The following is a 26575-nucleotide window of genomic DNA, read 5'->3' as shown; positions in this document are numbered from 1 at the left end:
CACCTGGAAAGTGGGGATGATAAACACAGTACTTAATTTAGAGGGCTGCTGTGAGGATTACATTATAAGGCATGTAGTACGTGCTCTGTGAAGGTTAAAGTCTCAACCTTGTTACAAGGTTCAAGATCAAGGATGTTTTCTGATTTGATGACCTACGGTGTCGCCCTTATTAAACACTCCTTAGGATTTTATGTTTTAATGATCACGATTTCTATTCTTCAAGTATGGAGAGACACACGGGACCAAGGTCCTCCTAGGTCAGATCATGGGACTGCTTTGCTTAAGGTTAGCCAGTGCAGCCATTGAGACTTGGCAGAGAGAGAGGGCTAAGGCTTGTGAGCACGGACCCAGGACCCGCTCTGTTCTGAGGACAATGCTCCCGCCCCGGGGAGAATTTTAAGGCGGAGCCCTTCGGGAGTGGGGACACGGGAGGTCAAATGCCTGGAGGGGGCAGTAGCACACGCAAGGTGAGGACTTCATCTGGCCTGGGTTTGGCAAAGGGCCGCTGCTCCGTCTGGTGGGGAAAGAAGGGGGACCCTCATCCAAGGCTCTAAGGGCCGGCCAGACACCCGAGCACCAAGGAGGTATTCCAGCGCCGGCATTGTCTTCGGCTGACCCTTCGGGCTAGGTCAGGGCCTCCCAAGCACCGGCGCAGAGCAGGAGAGCATAGGCTGCAGGTGCCTCCACGACGCCTGCCTTCGTGGCGCATTCGCTGCCCAGACCTCCGAGAAGCAGTCCCAAACCACCGCGCAGGTGCTGCAGGAAGCGCTTGGGAAAGCAGCGGCCGGGCCAGTCCTCTTTCCCCGATCTCTGTCCTCGGGCGCTCAGGTTCCCGGCGGGCAGTGGCAGCCCGCGAGGCGGAGGATCAGGGACGCGTGTGTGCGTGTGCTGGAAAGGCAGCCCTCCCCGCGGCCGCCGCAGCGCCCGCGCCTCCCCCTCCCCAGGCGCGCACAGCCCGTCCCCGTCCCCGGAGGCGGCCCGAGCCGCCGCTGAGCAGCCTCGCCTTCGCCTCCCGCGTTTCCTGCCGCGCGCCCTCCCCCGGCTGGGCTCCAGGAGGTGCCGCCGAGCAGCTCCCGGCGGGAGAGCGGCTCAGAGCGCGCACGGGGGCGGGCGGAGGCGACCCGGTTCTAGGCGGCCGTGCGGGAGAGAGGCGCGCGAGGAGACGCCGGCCCCCCTCTCCCCGTTTGCTAGCTCGCTCCCCGCCTCCCGCACTCCGCTCGCTCCCACCCCTTCCCAGCGTGATTGATCCGTCACGGGCGCCGCCGCTGCCGCCGAGACCGTTCTGAGCCAAGCCGGAGCCGGAGCCGGAGCCGGAGCCGGAGCCGGGGCCGGCGCCATTGCGCGGGCGCCGCGGGGAGAGCTTGGCGCGGGGCGGCGGGCCGGGCCAGGCCATGCGGGCCGAGTGAGCCCGCAGCCCGCGGCGCGGCATGGCTTCCCCGAGGAGCTTCGGGCAGCCCGGGCCGCCGCCGCCGCCGCCGCCGCCCGCGCGCCTGCTGTTGCTCCTGCTGCTGCCGCTGCTGCTGCCGCTAGTGCCCGGGGCCTGGGGCTGGGCGCGGGGCGCCCCCCGGCCTCCTCCCAGCAGCCCGCCGCTCTCCATCATGGGCCTCATGCCGCTCACCAAGGAGGTGGCCAAGGGCAGCATCGGGCGCGGCGTACTTCCCGCGGTGGAGCTGGCCATCGAGCAGATCCGAAACGAGTCGCTCCTGCGCCCCTACTTCCTTGACCTGCGGCTCTACGACACCGAGGTGAGTGTCGGGCCACCCGCGCCGTCGGGGCTGTGGTGGGCAATGGGGGAGGGGAGTGCTGGATAGAAGCAAGCTTCAGTTCTTGGGCAGAGTCCTTATTGACCCGCCCGTGACTGCCGAGAGCATCGTAAGCTGCTGCTCATGCTCACCCCCGGGGTTCCACTGGGCTTGGCTCGCACAGCTGCTACCAAGATTTGCTGAGCATCACATTCCTCTGGGATTGTATGTGTGTATGTATATGTGTGAGGTATAGAATAGAAGACTAGGGTCTCCTTCAACTGGAGGAGTGGTGAAGGTGGAAGCTGGACCCCCAAAGGGCCTGCAGTGGTTGCCCCTGCCCAGGTCCCGCTGGTGGGGCTGTGGAGTGCTGGGTAGGAGGAACAGGAGCATTGACTGCAAACTGGGCCACCCTGGTTTGAGAGGCCATGGGCCTGCTCGATGGCCCCCAGGGGAGCCGAGCCGCGCTCTGAGGTCCAGAGGACCCGAGGGGCCAGAGCGCGCAGCAGGGCTGGGCGCGCACGGTGCGCGCTAGCGACTTGGGGTCCGCACCGCGCTGGCAGGTGTGGGTCGCTAGCTCTGCAGCGCTCTTGTCAGGATGTAGTCGGCGCTGCCTGTGGCCAAAGGAGTCCCCCTTGGGTTAGTTGCTGAGAGAGTGCCCTGAGTAGGTCTCGCCCGGGATGCGAGAGGGTACCCAGCAGTGCTGCCGCTGTTGGCCCGGCGGCTGCAGGCGCAGTTTCTCCGGGCGCAGACTTAAAGTACGGACTTGGAGAGCAGCAGCTGGCTTGCCCTCCCGGCCTCCTTATCCGAGGGGGAGCCAAAGAGCCGAGAGCTTCCCATCTCAAGCCCCCTCCTCACGCCCTCAGCTTGGGTTCCGATTGAGGCCCCAGCGCCGACCTTCGCTGCAGCTAGAGGTCTGAAACGCGCAGAGGGGGCTTAGAGGAGCGATTGCCGGCTGCGCGAGGTCGGGTTTGCGAGTTTTTCGGACTAAGGATGCCCCCACGCTCTGGCCGCAGAGCCTGAGATGCGGCCTGAAGGGGGCAGTGATTTCCTGTGCAGTAAGCTCTGTTGGCGCCTCTTCCTCCGCGCCAAGCCTGGCCGAGGCGCTGGGCTTGACTCCGGCTTCCCGGGGCTCTCCAGGCACTTCATTCAGCTAGAGCCCAGGTGCAGACCCCGTCGGAGAGAAGCGTCGCGCTGCCGCGCTGATCGTTCAGTATGGGCTCCGCTTCCTTCTCTGTGTGGCCCTTTTTTGGTCCCTGGAGAAAGGGCAGAAATCTGAATTGCATCTTATTACCCGTCATCGCCCCTTAACGGATGAACCAGCTTGCTCTGTACTGTAAATAAAAGGTGAAGGCACGGGTTACAGTTGGTGGCGGCGCAAAGGCTGGTGCAAGCCAAGAGGCTTTCAATACTGGGGAGGATGCAAGCTGGTGGGCTGTGTAGAGCTAACCCGGGCAGCCGTGGAATCATTTCTTTGAATGACATTCCCAACGCCCTCATCTTTGTCCTAACACTTCAAGTTCCCTGGGATACTTGCCCTGCACACGTAAATGGAGAGGAGGATGCAGGTACTCGGAGGCATGTCTTCTCTGCACTGTTCCTCTGTTGCTTCCATACATATTCTTTTGGGAAGGGACTCAGGAGAGCCAGCTCTTTGGAGACAAAAACATTTCTAGACAGGGCAGCCCTGCTTGCATCATCACCAAATATTGTCAGCTGCATAATGTTTTCATCATCAATTTATCCCTTCAGAAAGCTTCCCTAAGAGAGATTCATATTAGTTTGCTTGTGGCAGTAAAGGGATGGGTGCTTGATTTCAAGGTGCTGGTTGAAGCTTTTAATTTTATTTTTCAAGGGTGTCTTGATGATTTTCTGAGTGAGAGAGCCTGGAGACAAGAGCATGAGGGAGTCGAAAGGCTCTTCAGTCCATGGGACTATGTAGGAAGCATTAGGAGGGAGGATGGGGTAGTATCAGTCTCATGTGAACAGGATGCACCTCTAGCTCTGTGAAAGGGCACAGAGCATGGGCTTTGGGGTGGGTTGGACCTGGGTACTAGTGAGAAACAGGTTATCTTCCCCCTCAGTCACCTTGAGCGAGGTATTTAATCTCTCTAGGCCTAGAGCTCCACATATGAAAAAGTGGAACTATTATATGTCCTCTGCAGGATGGGGATGTGCCACTTACGGGAGATAACAGGCCAGAGTGGAGGATGCTTTGAGCTGGCGGGCTAAGAGGCCAGCACTCTCTGTCTGGCATGCTGTAAGCACTAAATAAATATTTCCTGCCTCCCTCCCTTCGTTTTCCTTTGGCATGGATTCACAAGTAAGCCATTGAGACTTTAAGTGTGATAAAATGGTCACAGCTAAAAGATTAAGACTGCTTAGTTCTTTTTCTTGTTTTTGAAAGCTCATGAAGAATCACTGAAGTTATCACAAGGAAAAAAGAATTCTGGCTTACAGTCAAATAATTATGTTCTTTCCTGCCATGAGGTGTCACATTTGGGAGACCAGAATGCCCTGGTGATATAATACCTAATTTTTTAAAGTGGCCCATCTCTAGAGTAGATGTACTTTCTCTCTGAGCCGAAGTAAAGGAAGGATCAGCCTGTGTAATTGCAGCAAAATCTACAGTCATCTGAAGGGTGTTTGGGACCTGGGTTTGAATGTCTGTGGCCTGTTTTATTCAGATGAGCTGTTGCTGTCGATTGTGAGTACTCCCTAATCCCTTGCTGGCTCTGTCACTTGTTGAACACAAGATGGATGCGAGAAAGGAATTTTGGCTGGCTTTGCTGACATTTGCCATCAGTCCATGGCTGAAGACTGTGGGCAGCGAGAATGGACCTTGGTCCACACGACCTTTGAAGAGGTGGAGATTTAGCAAGGAATGGGTTAATCTGATCCCTGGGACCACTTGTTTCAATAAAGGAGCCTCCTGCATGTATTTATCTCATGTTTGACCCTCTACCGTAATTAGAGTGGTGACAGAACTTTCAAGATCCCATTCAATGACATGTGTTTGTAGAAATGAATCATCCCAATAGAGCATCTGCTAGTCAGGACCCTTTCTCTGATGTAACTCCAATCACTTTAGCAAATACTTCTGTATGTATTTCAAGGAAGATTTGAATGTAAAAACATAAGCAAGACAACAGGTAAAAGGAAGCATCAGAAACCCTATAGAAACAGAAATTACTGTACCAAGAACCTGAGTTAAGATGCTCATTGCATTTTTGAGTATTAAATTTTAACTCTGAGCTCCGTGGCAGTCAAGGTAAGAAGGTAAACATCATAGATTACATTTCTTACATGTTTGATTAAAAGACTCTGAGGGACAGTATATTTTTTAAAAAAGGTTTTGCAAGAGATTTAGAAATGTTCTTCCTGTGGTTGTTTCTCATTCTTGGTAGCCACATTAATAAAATAAATTATAATCAAGAAGTGAATTTTTTTTAATTGTTGGCTTTTCTGATTTGATTACTGTTCATTTTAGAAAACATAAAATTATAAAGAAACATGAAGAAAAATAATAATTTCCCATAATGCACCTACACAAAGATAATTACATCTAATAATTAGTATTATTCCCTTCCAGGTGCCAGTGTTTACTATTTTATGTACTTGTGCCCTTTTATATTTTGTTCCGTTCAGTCCTCTTCGCAAAAATGATTTTTAGTGGCTGTGTACCATTCTATTCTATGGGTGCACGAGTATTAAATCTTTCCCTTCTTGTTGGATTTATGTTTTCCCACTTGTTACTATTTTAAATTATTCTGTAATAAACTTAGGAAAAATTCAAGAGCCAAAGGAACACATTCCAGGTGTGCACCTACCTCTCCGGAAGTCTTTCCTGATGCAGGGATCCAGCAGAAAACCCAGAGGAAACCTAGTGATTGCTGACCACGTTTGTCCCTTGAGCGGCTTTCCCCGCTATCTGTTCTCTCATTCATTGTGCTTTAGAAAGGACCCAAACAACTGTTGGATGGAGGCTGAGCTTTTCAAGGAGGCCTGAGTACAGCTCAGCAGGCATTAATTGAGTACCTACTGCAGTTGCTGGTGCTGCGGAAATAGGTAAAACCCAGCCTAGGGTTTAAGCCTGGGCTTAAGAGAGAGCTGTTGCATAGGGGAGAACAGAGCAAGCACATGTTTGTCATTTTCAATGCAGGATAACGATCATGGTGAGGGCTGCAAAATTCTATGAATATACTAAAAACCACAGAGTCATATACTTTAAAAGAATGAATGTTATGATGTATAAATTATAGTTCAATAGAGCTGTTGTTAGAAATAAAAAGATAGAAAATTACCTCTTTTAGGATCAGGCTCACATCTTACAACCCCGCTGCCCAATCATGATATCTGACCCTTAGTAGGTATTGCTTAGGACTCTTGCTGCAGGTGATAGAAGCCCAACTTTCATTGGTTCAGATGACTGAAAAATCCTGGAGTAGACTGTGTTCAGGCATAGCTGAATCCAGGGACTCAAGTGATATCTTTAAAAGATCTCTTTCTGTCTCTTAGCTCTGATTTCTTCTGTATTTGGCTTCGCTCTTGGACAGGCTCTCCCCATGTGGAGGCATAGATGGCCCTTAGAAGCTGCAAGTTTACACATTCCCAGTTTAGAAACTCCAGTAAGAAGAGTGTTTCTTTCCCAACTGTTTCAGCAAAAGTCCCAAGATCAGTTATCATTGGCTTGAATTGGGTCATATGTCCATTCCTGAACCTATCACGTGACACTGATGGGCCTAGAACATCTGCTAGCCTTTCATGGAGGTGAAACTGGCAGTTAGGAGTAAACATGTTTAGGTATAATCATATAGTCTAGAAATCTAGGCATAGGCTTTAACTATTCAATAAATGTTTCGTTTTCTTTGGTTGTCACGTAGCTTATAGTCAAAGGTTAAGAAAATACATTAGTCCTCTATAGTCAAAGATTATAAAATATGGTAGTCATGCCCTAGAGGTCTGCCTATAAAGCAAGTTCTAGGAAAAATGTTTAAAAGTACACTTTGCTTGAAATAAAAGAAAAGTATGGCTAGTTAAGCACAAAACAATGATAGTTTAAACCAGCGATTTTCAACCTGTGTGCACAAGAGGCACACTAATGTGACACAGGAATTTTAAAAGCATGCAATATGTACTTGACTATTTAGTCAGGGGCACTGGCCTCTTTCTCCTTAGATTGTCCAAAAAAAATGACAATAGTCAACTCAACAATTGCTGCGCAGTGTGAATGAATCAAAATTATAGCTATTTTTTTGTCAGATCGGCAAAAAAAAATATTTTTTGGTGTGCCACTGACTTTTAGTAATTAGTTTGTGTATGCCATAAGATGAAAAAGGTTGAAAATCACTGGCTTAAATAATAACAGTAGTCACAAGACATTTAGTTTCTGCCTTTTGTTTTATTAAAAAAACATTTTATTAAAATGGTAACCTCTTTATTTATTTTTGTTCTCTTTTAAAGTGTATTTTATTGATTATGCTGTTACAGTAGTTCCAATTACTTTTTTCTTTCCTCCCCTCCACCCAGTACCCCTCTTCCCTCCAGCAATCCCACCCCCCTTAGTTCATGTTCGTGGGTTGTACATATAAGTTCTTTGGCTTCACGCTTTCCTGTATTATTCATAACTTCCCCCTGTCTATTTTGTACCAACCAATTATGCTTCTTAGTCTCTGCACCATTTCTCCCCCTCCCCACTCCCAGCTGATAACCCTCCAAATGATCTCCATACCTATGATTCTGTTCCTATTCTGATTGTTTGCTTAGTTTGTTTTTGTTTTTATTTTTTTAGGTTCTATTATTGATAGCTGTGAGTTTGTTGTCATTTTAATGTTCATAGTTTTGATCCTCTTTTTCTTAAATAAGTCCCTTTAACATTTCATCTAATAATGGCTTGGTGATAATGAACTCCTTTAGCTTTACCTTATCAGGGAAGTACTTTACCTGCCCTTCCATTCTAAATGATAGCTTTGCTGGATAGAGTAATCTTGGTTGTAGGTCCTTGCTTTTGCTCACTTTGAATACTTCTTGCCAGCCCCTTCTTGCCTGCAAAGTTTCTTTTGAGAAACCTGCCGATAGTCTTATAGAAACTCCTTTGTAGGTAACTCTGCTTTTCTCTTGCTGCTTTTAAGATGCTCTCTTTATCTTGAACCTTTGGCATTTTTATGATGATGTGTGTTGATGTGGTCCTCTTTGGGTATAGCTTGTTTGGGACTTTCTGTGCTTCCTGGACTTGTATGTCCATTTCTTTTGCCAAATTAGGGAAGTTTTCCATCATTATTTCCACACACAGGCTTTCAAGTTCTTGTTCTTCCTCTTCCCCTCCTGGCACCCCTGTGATTCAGATGTTGGCACATTTAAAGTTGTCCCAGAGGTTCCTAAGCCTCTCCTAGTTTTTTTCAGTTCTTGTTTCTTCATTCTGTACAAGTTGACTGTTTATTTCATCCTTATGTTCCAAATCATTGATCTGAACCCTAGTTTCCTTCCCGTCACCATTGGTTTTGTGTGGATTTTCCTTTGTTCCACTTAGCCTAGACTTCCCTTCTTCCCTTCTGCACTTGCCGTACTCAAGTATGTCTGTCCAGTCTGTGAGCACTTTTATCACCAGTGTTTTGAATTCTGCATCTATTAGATTGGATATCTCTTCATTGCTCAGTTCTCCCACTGGAACCTTGCTCCCTCCTTTGGGCCATACTTCTCTGTCTTCTCAACTTGACAGGCTCCTGTGTTTGCCTCTGTGTCTCAGGTAGAGCTGTTGCATCTGTTATGTTGTAAGGGGCAGAGCCTTATGTATTTTTTAATGTGAGGGAACCTGTTTCACCATGTTGTGGCACTGTATGTGGGGGAGGGCCTGAGAAGGAACAATACCGCTTACTCAGCACTTGCCCCTTTCCAGGCACTTCTCCCATTTCCCTTATGGGACTGGCACCTCCCTAGCTGTTGCCCTGCTTGTGGTTTCCAGAGTGGGTGGGTTTGCAGATGCATATACAACTGTGGGGGCCCTCTAAACAAGTGGACTCTGCTGAGAGCCTGGCAGTTTCTTCCTCCGCCCCAACCTCCATTGATTTTCACAGTCAGAAGCAATGAAGCTTTATTTTCCCTGGCGCTGGGAACATGAGCCACATGATCTGATCTGGTGCTAAGATCGCTATCCAGTTGTCCCTCCCTACTTTTTTTTACTGTGTGACTGTGCTTTATGCCAGTCAGCCACAGCCACCATCACCATTGTTGCCAGCTCCACCTCCACACCATGTCCTCTCTGCTCCGGCTCCGCGCCTCCTACCTGTCTGGATGAGTATTTCTTCTTTATATCTTTGTTGGACTTCTGTACAGCTTGATTTTCTGGAACTTCTGGTTGTCTCCAGTTTTTAGGTTGTTGTATCCCTTCTTAGTGGTGGAGGGAGACATAGTGTGTCTACCTATGCCTCCATCTTGCCATAAGTCCCCTACCTTTTGTTTTAAAGATAATGTTACTGATGCACAATCTTGATTCTTCAACACAGTTAGATCACCAACCATAGTGACAAAGGCACCAGACGAGATGACGTTAGGAACTGAATTAATCAGGTTAAGGAAAACCACTGAAGCTCACACCAATCAGCTTTGCCCATGACCCCTAAGCCTTGATCTTTGCCTTTAAAAATCCTAGAATAAAAATGAGCAGGGAGTTCAGATTTTGAACACTAGCTCATGGGTCTCCTGGCTTGGTGCCCTGCCAATATATTCCTTCATTTCCTTACTGCAAAACTCAGTGTTCAGTGTTTGGCTCTGCTTTGTGTCAAGTGGGCGGACCCTCTTTGGTTTGGCAACAGGGAGAGGGAGGCTAGGCCAGCCTTACCCACTCTATGAATACAGAGCGGAGAAGAGGTGATTCCTCGAAGGACATCTGAAGCTGTTCAAGGGGTGTGGGACTGATCACGGATATCCACAAAGGCTGGCACTTGGGAAACGCTAAATTCAATAATGAAACAATAGATACCAGCGCATGAAGAGAAAGGGAAGATCGTATCTAGGTCAAGAGTCTCCTGGATAAGAAGTAAAGGTGGGCCTGGAAGGTGAGTGTAATGTTGACACAGAGAGGTGGGGGCTCAGGGAAATGGGGGTTGGATCTCATGAAGGACCCCCAAGAGCACAGGATCGAAGCAACAAAGTGTGAAGTATGTTTGGGGAACAGTGACTTGGTATGTTTTTACCTGAGTGCAGAGTTTGTGGAGGGAAAGGTAGCCTAGTGGTGGATGTGGAAGGCCTTGAATGTCTTGTCAAGAAGGTAGGACTTTACTGTGGAGCTGCGAGGAGCCATGGAGGGTTTTGAACGTGAATGTGACAAGATCAGGGCTGGTAGAAATGTAGAGGCTGGATAGTAGACAAGTGAGCTTGGAAACCAAGAAGCCAAGAAGCTATTATAGTAGTTGAAGGGAGAGATGCTGAGGCTTGAACAGAGATAGAGAGGCTGTGAAGGGATGTGGAGGAGAATGGGTAGCTCTGAGACCTGACGGGGCAGGAGAGGTGACAGAGAGTGAGCCATGGGGGTGGGAGGTATCTGGTAGGCAAGACAGTCACTGCAGTCACTATAGAGGAATAAGGAGGGAGGGTCCTGGCCAACTTCTACTCCAGAAACTTCAGCTCCCCTGGCTTCCAGTGCCTGTTGCATGAGATCCTTATATCCCTGTTGGGTACCATGTACCTCCTTGGTGACCTTGGGCAAGTCACTGTGCCTCCCTTTCTTCATTTATAAAATGGTCTAATCTACTAACTGCCTTATAAGGTGGGTGGGAAATAAATGAGACCATCCAAGTAAGTCATCAAATCAATGCCTGGTACGCTGTGAGTGCTTGGTAAACATTCACTGCTATATTGTCACTATTATCATTAATCCTGTACTATATGGGGTTAATTATGCCAGCCTCACAGGGCGGTAATAGGAATAAATATAATGGACATAGAACTTCAAAACACAGTGTAACTGTAGTGCAGTGCTGCCTGTAATCTTTTCTTTCCAAAACCGATTGCTGAGAGGGGTGTTGGGGAAAGGGGATACATGCCCACGATCTTCATTAATGTGTATCTCCCAGCACGTCTTCCCCTCTGCCATGCAGCACAGCCATATTTGTCTTTCCCCTCTGGACTGGAGCTCATGAGGGCAGGGCCAGTCTGATTCCCCAGTGTCTTACATGCAGCAGGCATCAGTAAATGTTTGCTAAACTGAACTTTATGTGAATAAATAAGAATCTGCTTTCTAAATTAGCACCCCGTAAAATGAATGGTTTTTTCAGGTCCCTTCCCCAGGTTCTTCACCCTCCCCAACCCCGTCACCACAGGACTTAGGTGAGCCCATGCACCAGGGTTAACTTGATTTCCAAACTGTGGTTGCCTTCTGCATATTCCCACCAGTACCAACTCCTGAGTTCCCCTAGTATGAGGGCAATGCCCTTGGTTATGCCAGCCCCTGGCCAGTTCCTCAGACCTGGCTATACACCCATGGGGATGGTGGGTGGAACTCACACCCTAGGGCCTGGTTAGCAGTTGGCATGGGGCTAAGAATTCCAGCTTTCTCACTTTACCTTTAAAGGGATCTTCTGGGTCTTCTTCATGGGTTTGGCCTACCCTCCTGTGAGCACAGAGCAACATCTGCTTCTTCTCACAGAGATCTGAGATCTCAGCAGGGAAAAGAGCAAGCTGGAAGTGCAAGAGAGCAATGCAAAAATAAGTACAGTGATCCCTCACTTGTCAGGGCACATCAGAGAAGGAAAACTCTGACTCCAAAAAACCTCCGCTGCCTTGCGGCATACCTCCTCAGGGGAAAGGCTAAGGGAGTAAACCCCGACAGAAAATCCGGAGCCGGAGTCCCGAAGGCGGTTTGACGTTGTAGTCAACACCGGCAACTCCTGCGGCGCACCTGAAGCCAAGCTGTATTGACTCCGTCTTTCCCTTGGACCCTTCAGCTGCGGAGAGGGGGGGTCTGCTGCATGGGCAACAGCAGACCCTCCATATTACCCTGCCCAGGCTCTGTAGCTTCAGCTTCACTGGAGAGGACACTCCAGCGACATCGCAAGATGTCGATTCAACACGGGAGGAGACAGATACCGTGTCACTCCCGAGTCGGACTGCACAACCATTCTCGGCGGTGCAGATAGACTCTTAAGAAGCTACACCATCGTCTCTCGAGACGGACGGCTGCCAACGAGACGACGACGATCCCTCACTGTTCGCGGGTATTACGTTCTAGACCACCACCCCCCAGCCCCGATAGGTGAAAATCTACAAAGTAGAAACCTTACATTTATTTTAGTATTTACTGTACAGTACCGCAAAATCCCGCGATATAGCGAAAAATATGCGATAAATAATTAAGTAGAATATTTTTTAAAATCCCGCGATACAGCGAGGCCGTGATAAAGTGAACCGCGATATAGAGAGGGACTGCCGTACTATTAGTCGGGGCGGACTAGGCTATGCTGCATTAATAAACAAATGCTGAAGTTGCTGCTTTTTAACACAGTAAAATTTATATATCGCTCACCCGAAGTCAGTGTGTGTCAGAGGTCCTCCTGGGTGGCTCTCCTCCAAGTGGGAACGCCGGGACCCAGGCTGTTCTGTGTTGTGACTCTCCCACCTGGGGCTTCAGGAAGACAGGAGTGTGGAGGAATCCATGGGGAAGGCACACAGAATTTATAAGCATCCTTTTTTGCCAGTGACACATACTATTCCCACAAGTATTTCATTGACCAGAAAGAGCCGCTGGTCAACCTAACTTCAGAGGAGGCTGGGATATGTAGAAGAGCATGTGGATGCCATGGACACTTGTCATTCTGGTCCTTCAGGAAGTGGTTGCCAAGATGGATTTAGAAGTGCAAGAGTTCCTGGGCTAATTCCTGTGGAAGAGGAGGCAGGGGACCCCTCAGACCATGCTGTTCTGACACCTATGAAAGGCAAGGGAGAAGGAAGGAGAGTTGGGTGGAAAGAGTCTCAGATTGGGGTGCAGCTCTCAGAAAGTCACGGCCAGCCCAATGGGGTGCACTGGAGCAAAGGCTGCCCATTGAAGGGTTCCCATATTGTACCAAAAGAGTGAGGCTCTAGAATGCCTGCTCGATTCCATCACTGGCTGCAGGCTGCCTGGGGGGATTGTGTCCTTAGCTTAATTAAATGTTGCAACAGATCTTGAAGCTACAGTGGAGGGCTGTTAGCTGACTGCTCCCCTCCTGTAGGTTCTTCCTTCAAAGAAGAGCTGTGGCCCATCTAGACAGCCACCACAGATGCTGCCCCAACACCCTAATGCTGCCTGTTCTGATTGAAAGAACTTTCTGCCAGGCTGTGTTCTAGGCTCTGGGATGGATGACACACAGACCCTGCCCTTGAGCTCACTGTCTAAACAAGTGGCCAAACAGAAACTATCGCACATAGAGTGATCCAGCCATGGAAGGGGACAGCAGAGGAGGCTAGCAATGCCTCCCACTTCTGGAGGTAACTGCTTGGTCATTCCCCATATTGTTTGGGAATGAAACGTGACTTCTTATTGCTTATGTTTCTGGTTATTTATTTTGATTCTAGGAAGGTGAGAAAATTAAATGGCATAGTTTGCCCAGTGAGCACCTGCATTCACCTGCTCCTTTATCTTATGCTCATTTGCTCTGCTTATGTGATGATGTGCATTGAAGCTGGTAGGATGCCTTCCTCTGTGTACCTTTCGAGGAATGAGCAGGTGTGCCGGGCTGAAACCATGGGAGGGTGAACCCCATATGCGGTCGGCGGAATCTGGGTTCGAGTGTTAGGTTAGTCGCTGAGACCACAGGGAATTCTTTGCTCCTCTCTGTGAATCGCAGCCTGAATGGAGGGTCTGTGCTCCATTGTAAGCACCAAGCGGGCAGGCACTGGGCATGTTGGGCTCCCTTGTGGCCTCCCAGGCACTATCTCAGCACAGAGCAGGAGCTCAATAAATATTTATTGAGCAAACAAATAGATCTAAAGGCTTGAAACTTACTTAGCTCTTTGGTTCTAAGAGGATTTGTGGGTATAGTTTTAACAAATTGAGGAAGTGCTTTGTATGCCAAGCCATGTGGGGTGAGCTTCCTGCTTGCTCTTTATTCATTCTTTGATGCTTTTGGGGACCCTGTTCTTGTGGAGTGCAAAGGAGAAAGGGTGCATGCTGGGTGTCCAAAAGAAGATTATGTGTGAAGCTGACGTCAGTCTCCTCCCCACTGACAAATGTACGCGGCATCCTCCAAGACACATGAAAACCTAGGAAAGGTTTCAGCATTGAGAACTCTTATGGTTTTAGGAGATCAGTTTATTGGAAAATAGCCAGCAGTTGGTGGAATAGGAAGCCGGTTCTGATATCCTACTTCCACTTCCACTTCCAGGGAATGTGAGAGCCAGCAGAGGCTGGTCTGGGCTACAGTCCTAGGAGAAATTATAGGAATAAAGCCAAGTCATCTGCCTTGGCGAGCCAGGTAATCTAGTGACAGGTGTGGGCCTTGGGTCCCATGAACAGCAAGATTTATTCCAGCCTCCACTTTTGGGCTGGAAGCTTCTGCTCTTTCTCCTTCCAAGTTTGGGTCTGACTTAGGGACTGGGTAAACTTGGTCTGGAGGTGATCATCTTCCTGATCTGGGTTTAGCTCGGACCCCAAACCGGCTAGATAATCAAGTTTATTAGAGTCCTGTACAAAGCAAGAGTATGGGTCGAGAGCTGGAGTTTAAGGGTCTGAGAATTCTTGCTTGAGTAGAAGGCAACGTTGTGACACCTTTTGGGGGCTGATTAGGGCATTCTTTTGTCAGTTTTCTACTTCTCCAGTTTTTTTTTTTTTTTTTTTTTAACCATCTGCAATCCTGGAAGGATAAAGTGTCATTGTCATCTAGAAAATTAGTGGTAGATCCAAAGTACTGAGTAAATGGGTTCATCTGTCTTCATCAGTGCCCACATCCTGCAGCTGCTGGCTGGAGCAGACCCCCTTCTCCTGCCATTTGGCAAGGACATCATCAGTCACCGTTTTGATAAAAATCTAGCCAAGGAAGGACTTCGTGATGTGATACATTACTGCTGCTCTCACGCCGCAGGGTCAGGAGGTGGAAGAGAGAAAATGATATTTTCGTACTCCGCTCATGATCCACTTGACTTGGTTCAGAGGGAACTGATTTTGAAAGCAACAGCCATCCTCATAATACTCACTATATTATCTAAATCGCTTTGTTTCTAGGAGTGCCCATTCATGGAGGCTTTTCTGAGAATGCCCAGGGTTGTTTCAGGGGTCCGGGCAGACGGGGCCTGGAAGCGCACTCCCAGACCTGTGTTCAGAGCCACGTTCATGCTCCCGCCCTGCCCCGCTCAGAGTGCCTTGACTTAGATGGAAGGAGAACTGACTCTCCCATTGCCCCGCAAAGCATCCTTTGGGGCCCAAGTGACCCTCCTGAGCCCCTTGCTGGAAATATCGGGAAGCCCTTGGAGAGCTCCTAATTTTGTCATACACAGAGGGAAGGGGAATGGAAGCATTTAGTTGCAAACGTGCAGGAGAAGGAAAATAGAATATAGCAACAACAGAGCACCTTTATCCTGTGCTTAGCATGTGTCTGTCTTTCTGTCAAGTGCTTTGCAGCATCATTGATTTAATCCTCACAACAGTCTGATGGGGTAGGTACTATGATTGTCTGCATTTTACAGTCCAGGCTTAGAGAGGTTAAGGGACTTATTTGTCATCACAACCAACCGAGCAGAGAGCTGGGATTTTAAACTGGGCAGTCAGACTTTGATCTCTACAGCTCAAGCACTAAGGGAAACAGCATGTCTTATAGTTGTCTTGCTCCCATGAAAGCAAGTGACAAGTTTTGTCAGTAGCTGATGCTTTTTAAAAAAAATTTTGGTTAATTTCACTCAGCTGCTTGCCTCGCCTTCTAGTTCAGCCCCATCTTCACCCATTTCCCTGTCCACCCACTCAGTCACACACAGCCAGCACTGCACGCTAGTCACTTTAGGAGTGTCTGCGTGTACACCTGGCTCACACAGATCCTTTCTGCTCCCCTTGTACCTGCAGAAATTGTCACCTCCCGTAATGTTTCCTCTGAGTGTTAGTGTTTATGTCTGTGTGCGTCTCTCCTGTCAGACTTGGATTATTCTCAAGGGTAGCAATGGTGCTTCCTTTCTGCACACACAGGTAGCTTGTACTCGCTAAGCACCTGCTCGGTGCCAGGCCTGGGGCTGGTTAGGGGGCAGGCAGAGGGGAGCCTGGGACAGCTGTGCCCTCACAGTCACGTAGGGAGGCCGCTGGGGACTGCTACCATGCAGCATGAGAAGTGTGATGCTGCAGCCTGGGGCAGGTGCAGGGGCTGTCCTTCGGGTGCAGAGGACACTTAGGAACGCTGACCCAGCACTCCTGTTAGATGGCTTCCCTGCCTGATACCCTGCAGGGACTCACTGTTGTTCTGGGAATGGGAACAGAACTGTTGATGGTGGCCTTGGATGCCCTGTGGAGTCTGCTCTGCCCACTCCCCGGCTTCAGTTCTGAGGACTCTCCCCCTCTCCATCTGGGCTCAGACACATGGTCCTTTCTTGGGCGAGTGTGCTCCCCCCCTGCACAGGGCCTTTGCACAAACTATTTCCACTGCCTGGAATGCTTTTGCCACCTCTCTTCATCTAGATACCAGCTCAAGTGTGCTTTCTCTAACCTCCCTGATTAGGAAAAGTCCTGTCACATTTTCTCTAGGACCCGTGAACCTTTCCTTTCTGGTGCTTATCACAATTACTATTTTACATCGTTTGATTGTTTGGCCATCGTTGGTGTTCCCCTGTTCCCTAGGGGACTGTGAATTCTGTGAGCACAAGAATAGGTCTGTCTTAGTTGACCAGCACAGTTTCTAAGACATAGTAGGTGCTTAATAAATATTTACGGAATGACTGAATGGAGTAATGCTGAGGGATTTGTGAGGCTGATCTGGATGTTTATAATATCCTGCTCTGTGTTGTCCAATGCCCCTGTGGTGTTGGGGAGACAGCTGGGAACTGGAAAGAGATCACATTGGGAACCAGATGACTCGTGAGTGTGTGCTGGCATGTTCACCCACTGAGCCTCAGTGTCCTCACCTGTGAAATGAGGATGTCACTTTCTCAGAGGGTTATTTTGAAGGTTGAGACAGAACATTCCTGTGAAGCACTGAGCGTAGGGATGCCGCACTGAGTAGGCATTCATTACATTTTGCTGCTATTTTATTACAGAGTGTATGAAAATATAAAATGCTGCATAATCACATAAACACGAGACCTTATTTACATGGGGGACTACGTGTTTGAGGCCGACGGAGACATGAGTGATCTATGTCTGAGCTTGATTGAATGCGTTTTTGAAATTAAAGGGTTGTTTCTAAGCCCCATCCATTTCCAGGAGAATCTTAGGTGCCCTGAGAGGTCGGTGGTGCACCTTGGGCCTCCAGGCTAGGCTTTCTCCCAGTGAAGTCCTTGCAGCTCTGTGTTGTCCCTGTGGCCGTTGTCCACCCCCCAGGTGGTGCACAGCACGGAGCCTGAAGGCGCTCTGGACGATCCGCAAGTGAGCGAGCGAAGGCCGGTGTCTGGGCACCTCGCACGGCCCCTGGCACACTGCACGTGCTTCACAAATGCTTTTTGCAGGAGTAGTGCTAAATACAATGTAAAATATAACAATTTTGGATAAAATCACGACTGGGCCTCCGAATGGAGCCGAGGGAGAAGACATTATCAGGCATCTGTGAGGAAAGATTGCTCCAGTTGAGTACTGGATTTGAAGGCAAGAGAGACACATCCTGGTGTTCCTGTGCGTTAAGAACACCCTTCTCTTCAGGCGTCAGGGACACTTCTTTTAGCTTAGAGGGCACAGTAGTTCAGTGGGAAGAACTCTGCACTTGACATGGGTGACCTATCTCTAATACTCACTAGCGGATGACCTTGAACTAGTCATTTAACCTCTCTACACACCTTGGTTTTATCATCTATAAAATGGGAATAAAAATGGCTGCCTGCTTCTCCATGGAGTTATTGTGGAGATCACTGGAGAGGGGCGTGGAAAAGTCAGGGTGCTGAGGATTTTGACCCTTACAGGTTGCCTTACAGAAGCATCCAGAATGACATGCAATTAACATGTCCTCCTCAACTATCAGATGTCTTTGGAAGAAAGCCTCTGTCTTTAGTAGGTGTCAGCTGCCATCTACAGCCAAACTCTTTAATAAGGGTTCCAGGTGGTGTGGGAGTTAGTGAGGCTGTCTGCTGTGAGTAGTGATTGCAGATCCAGACCAACAGTGGGGTCCCAGCCCTCAAATCATGGGGGTTGGTAGTTTTGGGGACTGGGCAAAGACTGGCACACCAGCTCGAAATATGAGGTGCCCAGACAGGGCCAGTCCATAGCAGCCTAGAAGTTGGTGGCTGGGATGCCCAGGTATGGAACTAATAGTACTCATTATATTTTCTCCAAAAAGAGCTTTGGCTCTTCCCAAGCAGATGTGAAGTAGTATGCTGAGAATTCAGAATTCTGGACTAGGCAAGGTAGAGATGATGGGTTTGGCTTGGGAGGTTTGGGGACCCCGGTTGCCTCCCAGCTACCACTTCCAGGAGAGCGCCCAGTCATCCTCCAGTGGATGCTGGGATTTTAGACCATTCGACTGGCTTTACCCTGGCTGCTCATGATCCTCTGCGAGCTGTGACCCTGGCAGGCCCTCATGCTAGGCTTGCAGCTCCACAGTGGAGAAAGCAAAGTGACTGCTCCCTTTTGAGCCCCTACTGTGCATTGGGTACTGTGCTGGGTCCTTTCATGTGTGCACCCAAGTAGTGGGGAAAGCTTGGTCTTTTGAGCTAGAGAGGCCCAGATACAACTCTCAGCCCTCCTGGGCGACCTTGGGTGGGTTACTTCTCCTGGGTCCTCCCTTCCCTGGTGTGTAACATAGGGGTTTGATAGCAAACAACCATCCTTGTTTTGAAGACTAAATAAGATTAAAGTGTATGACTCTGGTGCCCAGCGGGTGTTTAGCAGATACCACAGAGAGGGGAGTGGGGTACCCAGTGGGGATACAACACACTTCTGGTCTGGGGTGTGGTGAAGCTAGAAAATCGCAGAACTGGCCCCTGAGAATTGCTGTGGGTTCCGGTTTCCATGGATGAGGACCTCTTCTGTGTTTGAGTTACCTGGACGGCTCTGTCATTGCACACTGATAAAGCCAGGTGCTTATTGTTCCGGGAAGTGGGTGTAACTGGAAGGCCTGCTCTGGTCTGCTTCTGTATGCAGAAGACACCCTAGAAGCCCCTCCCTTACTCTTAGGAAGCTTCAAGGTTGCTGGGTACTGGTGGACTTCTGGGAGGGAAAGGAATGACCCTGATTCTTGCCCCTGGGGTGTGAAATTATTAGACCATGTCTGAGGGGTGGCAGAGCCCCAAGCGGGGCCCACTGCAAGAAAGGACAAAAAGAAATCCTAACGAACTTTGGCTTGGGATCCTGGGCTCCGGTATCAAGGGCAGGCTGATGCTGGAATCCTCTGCTCTCCCCTGACACCATGATTGGATGTGGGGTGGTCCTGGGCACAGTGATGTGTGTCTAAATGCAAACTGAAGGTGCTTCATGTTGAGAATTGTAACCCTCAGTTTCGATCTTGTTTCAAGTGCAGCTGGCCATCTCGGTGGCCACCGGGGCAGCAGGGCAGAGCTGAAGGGAGTGGGGCTGGCAGGGGGGCCTGGCTCACAGACTGAGCCCAGGGATACCTCAAGGGGGGCAGGTGAGGAAGGTTCACCAACCCGTCAGCATAGACTAGCCGGGAGTCTGGGGAACCCTGGAGCCAGCTGTGGCTGGGAGAAGGCCTGAGCTGACCTATTCCTGTCGTCTTTGAGCATTCAAAGAAATGTCACCTTAGTTGTACCCCAGTCTGGTAAAGTGTAAAATGCAGTTAGTTTCTCATTTAGTTCTGACAATAACTTTATTTTAGTAGCTACTAGTCCACCAATTAGACAATAAAGATTACAATTTTTGTGCAGTGCTAGAGTTCACTATTTTTTCCAAATGTATCATTCAGTAACATCTGGTAAGGGAGGAATTCTTCCAATAACCCCACTTATAGATGGGGAAATGGAGGCAATGAGCCCAGGGTGAGTCACCAAGCAGAGATTCTGAAGTCTTAAGTTAGCAGACTCATAAGTTCAGTGCCCTCGGCACTACTCACAGTGCCAGTTACACTCCAGTCTCGCCAGATGGGGTGTGTGGTCCTGTACTCCTGACTGGGTTTATAGGGATCCAGCCAAAAGCCAGGGAATCATCCATCATGGTGGTTCCCAAAAAGCCCTTCGATTAGACCCCGGAAAGGGTGGAATGGTTATTGATGGCAAGGTGTGTGCGTAGATGCTATCAGCTTCATGGATGATAAAGTGCTTCCTATTTCATCCTCCTAAGTGCCTCAGGAAGGACTGGCAGAGGTGGCCATCTGCAGAAGGGCAGGTGCTCTAAGCAGCTGGAAGTTTGGATCAGTATCTGTACTGCAGGCCACCTTCTAGCTGGCCACATAGGAGGGGCGACCTTGTGCTAGACATTGAGTTCTGTTCAGGAGCAAGCACAGAGCACCTGCTTCATGCCAGGCTGTGGGCATTCAAATGTGACTTAGTCGTGACCATGACCCCTGCCCTTAGGGGGATCATAGGACAGTGTTGGCAACTTACAGGAAGCAGATGACCATAGCAGAGTGCTTAGGAGTGAGGACTGACTCTGGAGCAGGACTGTCTGGCAGCCACTTATCAGCTGTGTTAATTTTGGGCAAGCCACTTTATTTCCCATGCCCCAGTGTTCTTATCTGTACAATGGGGTGATAGGCATAGTACCTACTTCATAGGATAGTTATAAAAGTTAAATCAGTTAAAATTTGCTGAAGACTTCATCCACTGCCCAATTCTTAATAAGTGCCATTAAAGTGTTTGTCAAATAAAATGAATAGTACGAGGCCAATTTAAATATACTCTTAGGGGAGGCACAGGACGGACTATAGGAGCATGAAGGGGAGGTGCTGACTCCTCACTGGGTGCAACCTGGGAGGGCTTCACGGAACAGGTGACCTTCTAGCTGACCTGGGAGGACAAAGGTGGAAGATGTGGGAGAACTCTGTGGGAGGAGGGAACTGCACTGGCAGACTGAGGGGATAATGTTGAACCATTTGTGGCAGGCACATAGGTGACCGACTGCAAGACACGTTGTAGAGAAAGGGCTGAAAGGGCTGGAAAAAATGTCTTTGAGTGTGCAGTGTCTGAAAGTATTTTTTTTTAAATCAATCAGTGCTCACCAAGGGCCTCCTGCAAGGTCCTAGCTTCTAGGACCTGCTGTCAGCAAAGAGGCTTCCTGTTGGCTAAAGCTGGAGGAAACACCCCAGCTTCCTTGGGAGCTGGACAAGGTCATCTCCAGGGACATCACAAAGACTAGGACACAAAGGAAAGAAAGGGGGGGGTCAGGCAGATTTGGAGTTATCTTGGCCTTGTCACTTCCTAGGGTGCAGTTTTGGAGAGGCCCCTAATCCACTGAGCCTGTGTTTCCATCTGCACAATTGGGATGTGGGCACCTGCCTAGCAGCGCGGTCTGAAGGCAAGGATGAGAGGACTTATCCTGGAGAGCCTGAGCTGCTCCCATAGGCGCCCGAGAATGTCTAACAGGAGGGGGACCCAGCCTTGTGTGGTGCTGCTTGGGTTCAGGGGTGACTCTGCCATGAGACCCTCTAGTTTTAACAATTGAAAACTGACTCAGGGTCTGAAGGGGGCCAGGGAGTGATTTCAGCACTTACTCCAAGTTAGGTCTATAGGTGGACGAAATAGATGCCATCGGCTTTGCGTTTCTCTTAATGGCTTTCTTAATGAGGGGAGGCAGAGAGTAGCAATGATTCGTGCCGGAGTAACTGCTGTCGAACCTCGGCAGCCAGAAGCCAGGTTGGCAGGCCTGACCATGCGGTCGGAGGACAGAAGACCGGCACTGATGTCCCCAGGCCTATCTGTCAGGCTGATGGGGTGCCAGTCTCACTGCAGAGGTTTCCCTTTTTGACATGGGGTGAGCCACAGACTGTGTTGATCCTGGGGGACCTGTCTCCTAGTGTGGCAAGGATTAGACACCTCACCCCCATCCCCTGAGACAGAAAAGCTCCTGGGAGGGGTGCTGTCATTTTGGGTTCCAGTGATTGAGCAGACCATCTAGAGAGGATCGAGGTCTGGCTGCCCAGCCAGGATGCTCAGTGGCTTTCCTTTTGAGATCGGCCGCGTTCCAGCCCTTTCCCAGCCTGCCACTGCTCACGTCTCTGAGCAGTGACAGGGCCATTCCTTACACCCGCTTCCTTGGAAGAGATTCTGAACAGAGCAGTGAAGCAACATCCACTGATAAAGACGTTGACGTATAAAGGACCGGGTTGGATTTTTACTGAAATGGATCCATTCTGGGTGTTTAGAGAAAGAGAGTCGTAATGGCTTAGGGGACACTGAAGGGAAGGAAAAGGATGTGCATCCAGGATACAGATGTGGATTTTAGAGGACTCCACCCCAGGGTCTTTCTATGGGAACTGGTTTCTCTGAGACTCGGTTTCTTTATCTGTAAAGTGGGGAGGGGCACCTGCTTCAACTCCCCTGCCCCCAGGTGATTTTATGTTTAAATCAGTTACTGGTGTTGGAAAGCGCTTGAGAAAAGTCAAGATGGGAATATCTGAGATTGTTAAGTATCTCTCCAAGAGAGCCCTACTGTAGCAGTCTTTTCTGAACACTGGAAGGGGGAAATCATGAAAGCTACGGAAAAAGCAGTGTTGTGAAAATAATAGGGACTAAAGTAGGTCTCATTTAGGTTTCAGGAAGGAATAAGGCAGTAGATGTAAAGATTGAGCTATCTATTCCTTTTTTAAGTCAGAATCGACTTTTCAAGGCAGAAAATGGGTAGTTGGATTCTTTCATCCTGTGTAAGCTGGAAGTCAGGAGGTCAGAGTTGATTTAAGACCCACCAGAACAAACAAATAAATATATCCTGAAAAGATTTTCTTATATGGTTTGGAGGTGTATAAGTAGCCAGTTTGAAAGCTCTCAGATCTCTGCATGGTATAAGTAACCATAACGGACATAACAGTATTGGGAAGGACACAACAGGGCCGCAAACCCCTACCATTCTGACTCCTCTGAAGGAAGCCCGGCTGGGAGACGTCTGGAAGAGAGAATATTTGAGAGGATGATGCTGGCGGTCAGCAGGCTGCAGCACCTTACTTTCTCCGGTCCAGCTCTTCCTGTTTGGAGCTGAGTAAGGTCCTCTGGAAACCTGGGATGTGGGGATGCTTTCTCGTCTAGGTGCCCTGGCAGCAGGCATGAACTTGCTTACTAAAACAACAGCATGACCCACCATCAGTGCCACTAGCATGTTCAGAGCAAATACATTCCGTGGGCTTAGCCTCTGTTCTATGCACATGATGGTAGTACGTAAATCATCTGCTGCTCATCAAGGCCCTACGAGGTAAGCATTTTATGGCCCCGCATTGTTCTGATGAGAAAACTGAAGTGCAGAGAGGTTCAGTAACCTGCCTAAAGTTACGTGGCTAGTAATTGACTTATTCAAACCCAGGCAGTCGATTTTAGGGCTTACATTCCTAACCGTTATGCACCACTGTCTTTGTGTCTGGCTTCTGAAGGGACCTCAAAAGAGTAAGAAGTCTAGTCATCTGCCTTTGCTGAGATAAACTTATCATTATCCCCGTTTTACAGGTAAGAAAGCTAAGGCCCCATGCTATAGACTGAATGTTTGTCTCCCCTACAATATTCATATGTTGAGTTCTGATTCTCATTGTGTTGGTATTTGGAGGCGGGGCCTTTGAAAAGTGAGTGGGAGCCATTGGGAGGCTCTTCCCTCGTGACTGAGATTAGCACCTTTATAAGGGGGACCCCGGAGAGCTCACTTGCCTCTTTCACCATGTGAGGTTACAGCAAAAGGTGGCTGTCTGTGAGCCAGGAAGCACACCCTCACCAGACACTGAACCTGCTGGTACCTTGATCTTAGCCTTTCTAGTCTCCAGAATTTTGAGAACTTTCTGTTGTTTATAAGCCACTTGATCCATAGCTGACCAAGTGGATTAAGATACCCAGAGGCTAAGGGAGCCTTGCCTTGCTCAGCCACACAACGAGATTGTAGGAGAGCCAGGGCCAGGAACTGGGTCTTCATTACAACAGTGGCTTCCTCTCGAAGATTTTGCCTTGCCTTTTGTGTGTCCTTTCTTTTTCTTGGGGAGTAAGAGCAAAATCAACATCTGGCCCAGATTGGGCTCTTCTTTCTTACCCCTATCATGCTTTGTACTCTCCTAGAAACAGCATGTCCTCACTCTGGCTGCCAGGACCCTTCCCCAGTGTGCCCTCCACAGAGTGTTACAGGCAGGCTGGCAGGAACCTTCACCAGCTGTGATTCCAATGTGGGTGCTCAGAGCATGGTCTGAACGATTAGAGAAGGAAGTGGTGATCTCTGGGGGTCATTCTGATTTCTCCAACAACGTGACCTGCTGGATGGATCTCGCTTACTCTGTTGAGAAAATTACTAGGAACTAAGTCAAGGGAGTTAGGAACTTGGCAGATGTGAACTCCATGAAAGTATTTGACAAAATCTTTTGTAGCTTTTCAACCAGGTGGAGAAGATGGTCCATTTAGGTGCATCTTTTGTTTTACTCTGAAACCCAAAATGTGTTACTCTTTAAGAGAAGTTATGCATTCTTTCTTTAATCAGTGAGTTGAATGAATAAGGTCATAGAAGCCATACTGGTCAAATTTTGCTGATGATGTCAAGCTAGGAGGATTAGCAAATATTTCAGATGGCAGAGCCAGGAAACAAGTTTCCTCTTGTTACATTCACCCCATTGTTCTAGGATTCCAAGATTTCTTTTTCAGGATTCACTGTATCATCTGGCACGTGGGTTCAGAAAGACAACTGCTTAAGGGCAGGACAAAGCTGATGAGGCTTAAAGGGAGTTGGTGTGAAAAGAGACTGAGGCCCTAGTTGACTGTGACTCATTATGATCTCTGGAGGGAGGGAGCAGCTGGGGTCTGCTGCTCAGCGCTGTATGGATGTAAATTCAGGCCATTTGGGAGGGCTGGCTAGAGGCCCTGGGTCGCTGAGAATGAGCTGTCTTTCAGGGCATGTGCTGGGAAAGACAACGCCAGTGATACTATCTAAGATGTCCACAGACTAGAGAAAAGCTCCAACTGGTGACACTGCTTTGTCGTTAGTAACCCTCCTTCCTACTCTCACCCTCCCTTCTATAGATGCTTATTAAGTAAGACCATGGTGTGCCAGGCACTGCAATGGTCCCTGTCCTTATGGAGCTGATGAGCCAGTGTCTTTCTGCAGCATGTGTGTGTAGTTGGTACCACGTGTCTATGCGATGGTGCCATTAGGCTTGTTATGGGTAAAATCCAGGCATCTTGAAGTAGGCAGCCATGTGGCCAAGAGCTGCCAAACACACAGGTGAGACCCAAAGGAGGAGCCAGAAGTGGAAGGGTCATTCTGCTGAACAGAGCATTCTGCTTTGGATGGAGCAGTTTGGGGAAGGGGTGGCGATGCAGAAGCTGGCCTTGAAGAAAGCACAAAATTTCATCCTGAGGGCAGGGAATTCAGGCAGAGGCCATTGCATGAACAAAATACAGCTCTATAAAAGAGAGGCCAAGTTTATCTCTACCACAGACATTGTTTTTACTCTGTGTTTCTGGAAAATGTTATTGTAGAGTATGGCAAAATATAGTTGGTTTTGATCTTTTGGGATAGATCCGTCATTTTGGAATCACAAGCCTGCCTTTGCAGAATAAGTACAAATGTACTGAGGATCGATAGATTATCGTTGAGTACTATGAGCAATTTCTGTTTGGGGACTTCAGTCAATATCATGTCAACAGAATCTGTCTCCACTGTTGGACTTTTTCCACCTGGGAAGGTAAATGCACACTTACAAGACCATTTGCATCTTTGGAAAAAAACATCCTAATGACAAACTTTTATATTTGGAGAGTTTGCATTAAAAGAAAAAAAAGGTATCTTGTAGTGTTTCTATCTTATTAAAGAAGTAACTTATGTGTATGGTAGAAAAATTGGAAAATGCAAATAAAAAGAAGAAAATGAAAATCACTCATAACCCGGCTATCTAACATAATCAATGTTGAGATTGTGGCATGTATCACTACACTTAAAAAAAAAGAAATTCAGATTATCTTCTGCTTGTTATGTGTTGTTTTTTTTCTTTAACTCCATCATAAAGAGACCTCCAGGCCATTTCAGAACCACTACTCCCTGGTTTTAAGTGGCCATAGTGAGTTTGGATAATCTTCTGTTATTGAACGTGTGGGTTGTTTCCAGATTTTAGTGTTTCTAAGCAATGCTGCAGCATACAGCTTTGAAACAAAATATGCTTCTCCATAATTAGTTCTTTAGACTCCAGCATTGGCTGAGCCAAAGGGTATGCTAAATTTTAGTATTTTAATATTTAGCTCTCTCTGCCACTTCTGGAGAGCTTTTCTCTGGATCAGAATCAGGTGCTTTCATATGCATCATCTCATTTAGCTTTCGTAACATAGATAGAAACTATTATTATTCCTCTTTTGAGAGAAAACATCTGAGTCTTGGAGAGTTTTAGTAACTTGCCCAAGACCTCAGAGCTAGGACAAACAAGAGATCAAGGCCACTGAGCTGCCTGCAGGCACCACGCTGAAATTCTCACATAGCAGTGGGTGGGTGGGTGGGTGGGTGGGGGTGCTTTCCTGGATTACATAACTAGGAGTTATTAGTAAATAAGAACAAAAGCCCTGGCAGCTGGGCAGTTGATAAGCTTTTATGTTGCATTTTTTTGTTTGTTTGTTTATCAGAAAGGTTG

At 48.4% G+C, this 26575-nt stretch overlaps 1 protein-coding gene across 1 annotated transcript in view; it reads left to right on the top strand.

Moving 5' to 3' along the window:
- The first annotated feature begins 1427 nt into the window (after positions 1-1427).
- The window catches only part of GABBR2 (gamma-aminobutyric acid type B receptor subunit 2), a 340480-nt gene continuing 315332 nt past the window's right edge, over positions 1428-26575 (top strand). The window contains exon 1 of the mRNA XM_090274483.1: positions 1428-1745. Within this exon, the coding sequence (XP_090130609.1) occupies positions 1428-1745 (318 nt within the window). The remainder of the gene's footprint in view (positions 1746-26575) is intronic.

The sequence above is a fragment of the Furipterus horrens genome, unplaced genomic scaffold (assembly GCF_987537825.1).
Source record: "Furipterus horrens unplaced genomic scaffold, mFurHor1.1.pri manual_scaffold_4, whole genome shotgun sequence".
Classification (NCBI taxonomy): domain Eukaryota; kingdom Metazoa; phylum Chordata; class Mammalia; order Chiroptera; family Furipteridae; genus Furipterus; species Furipterus horrens.
This window is presented reverse-complemented; position numbering and strand designations above follow the sequence as displayed.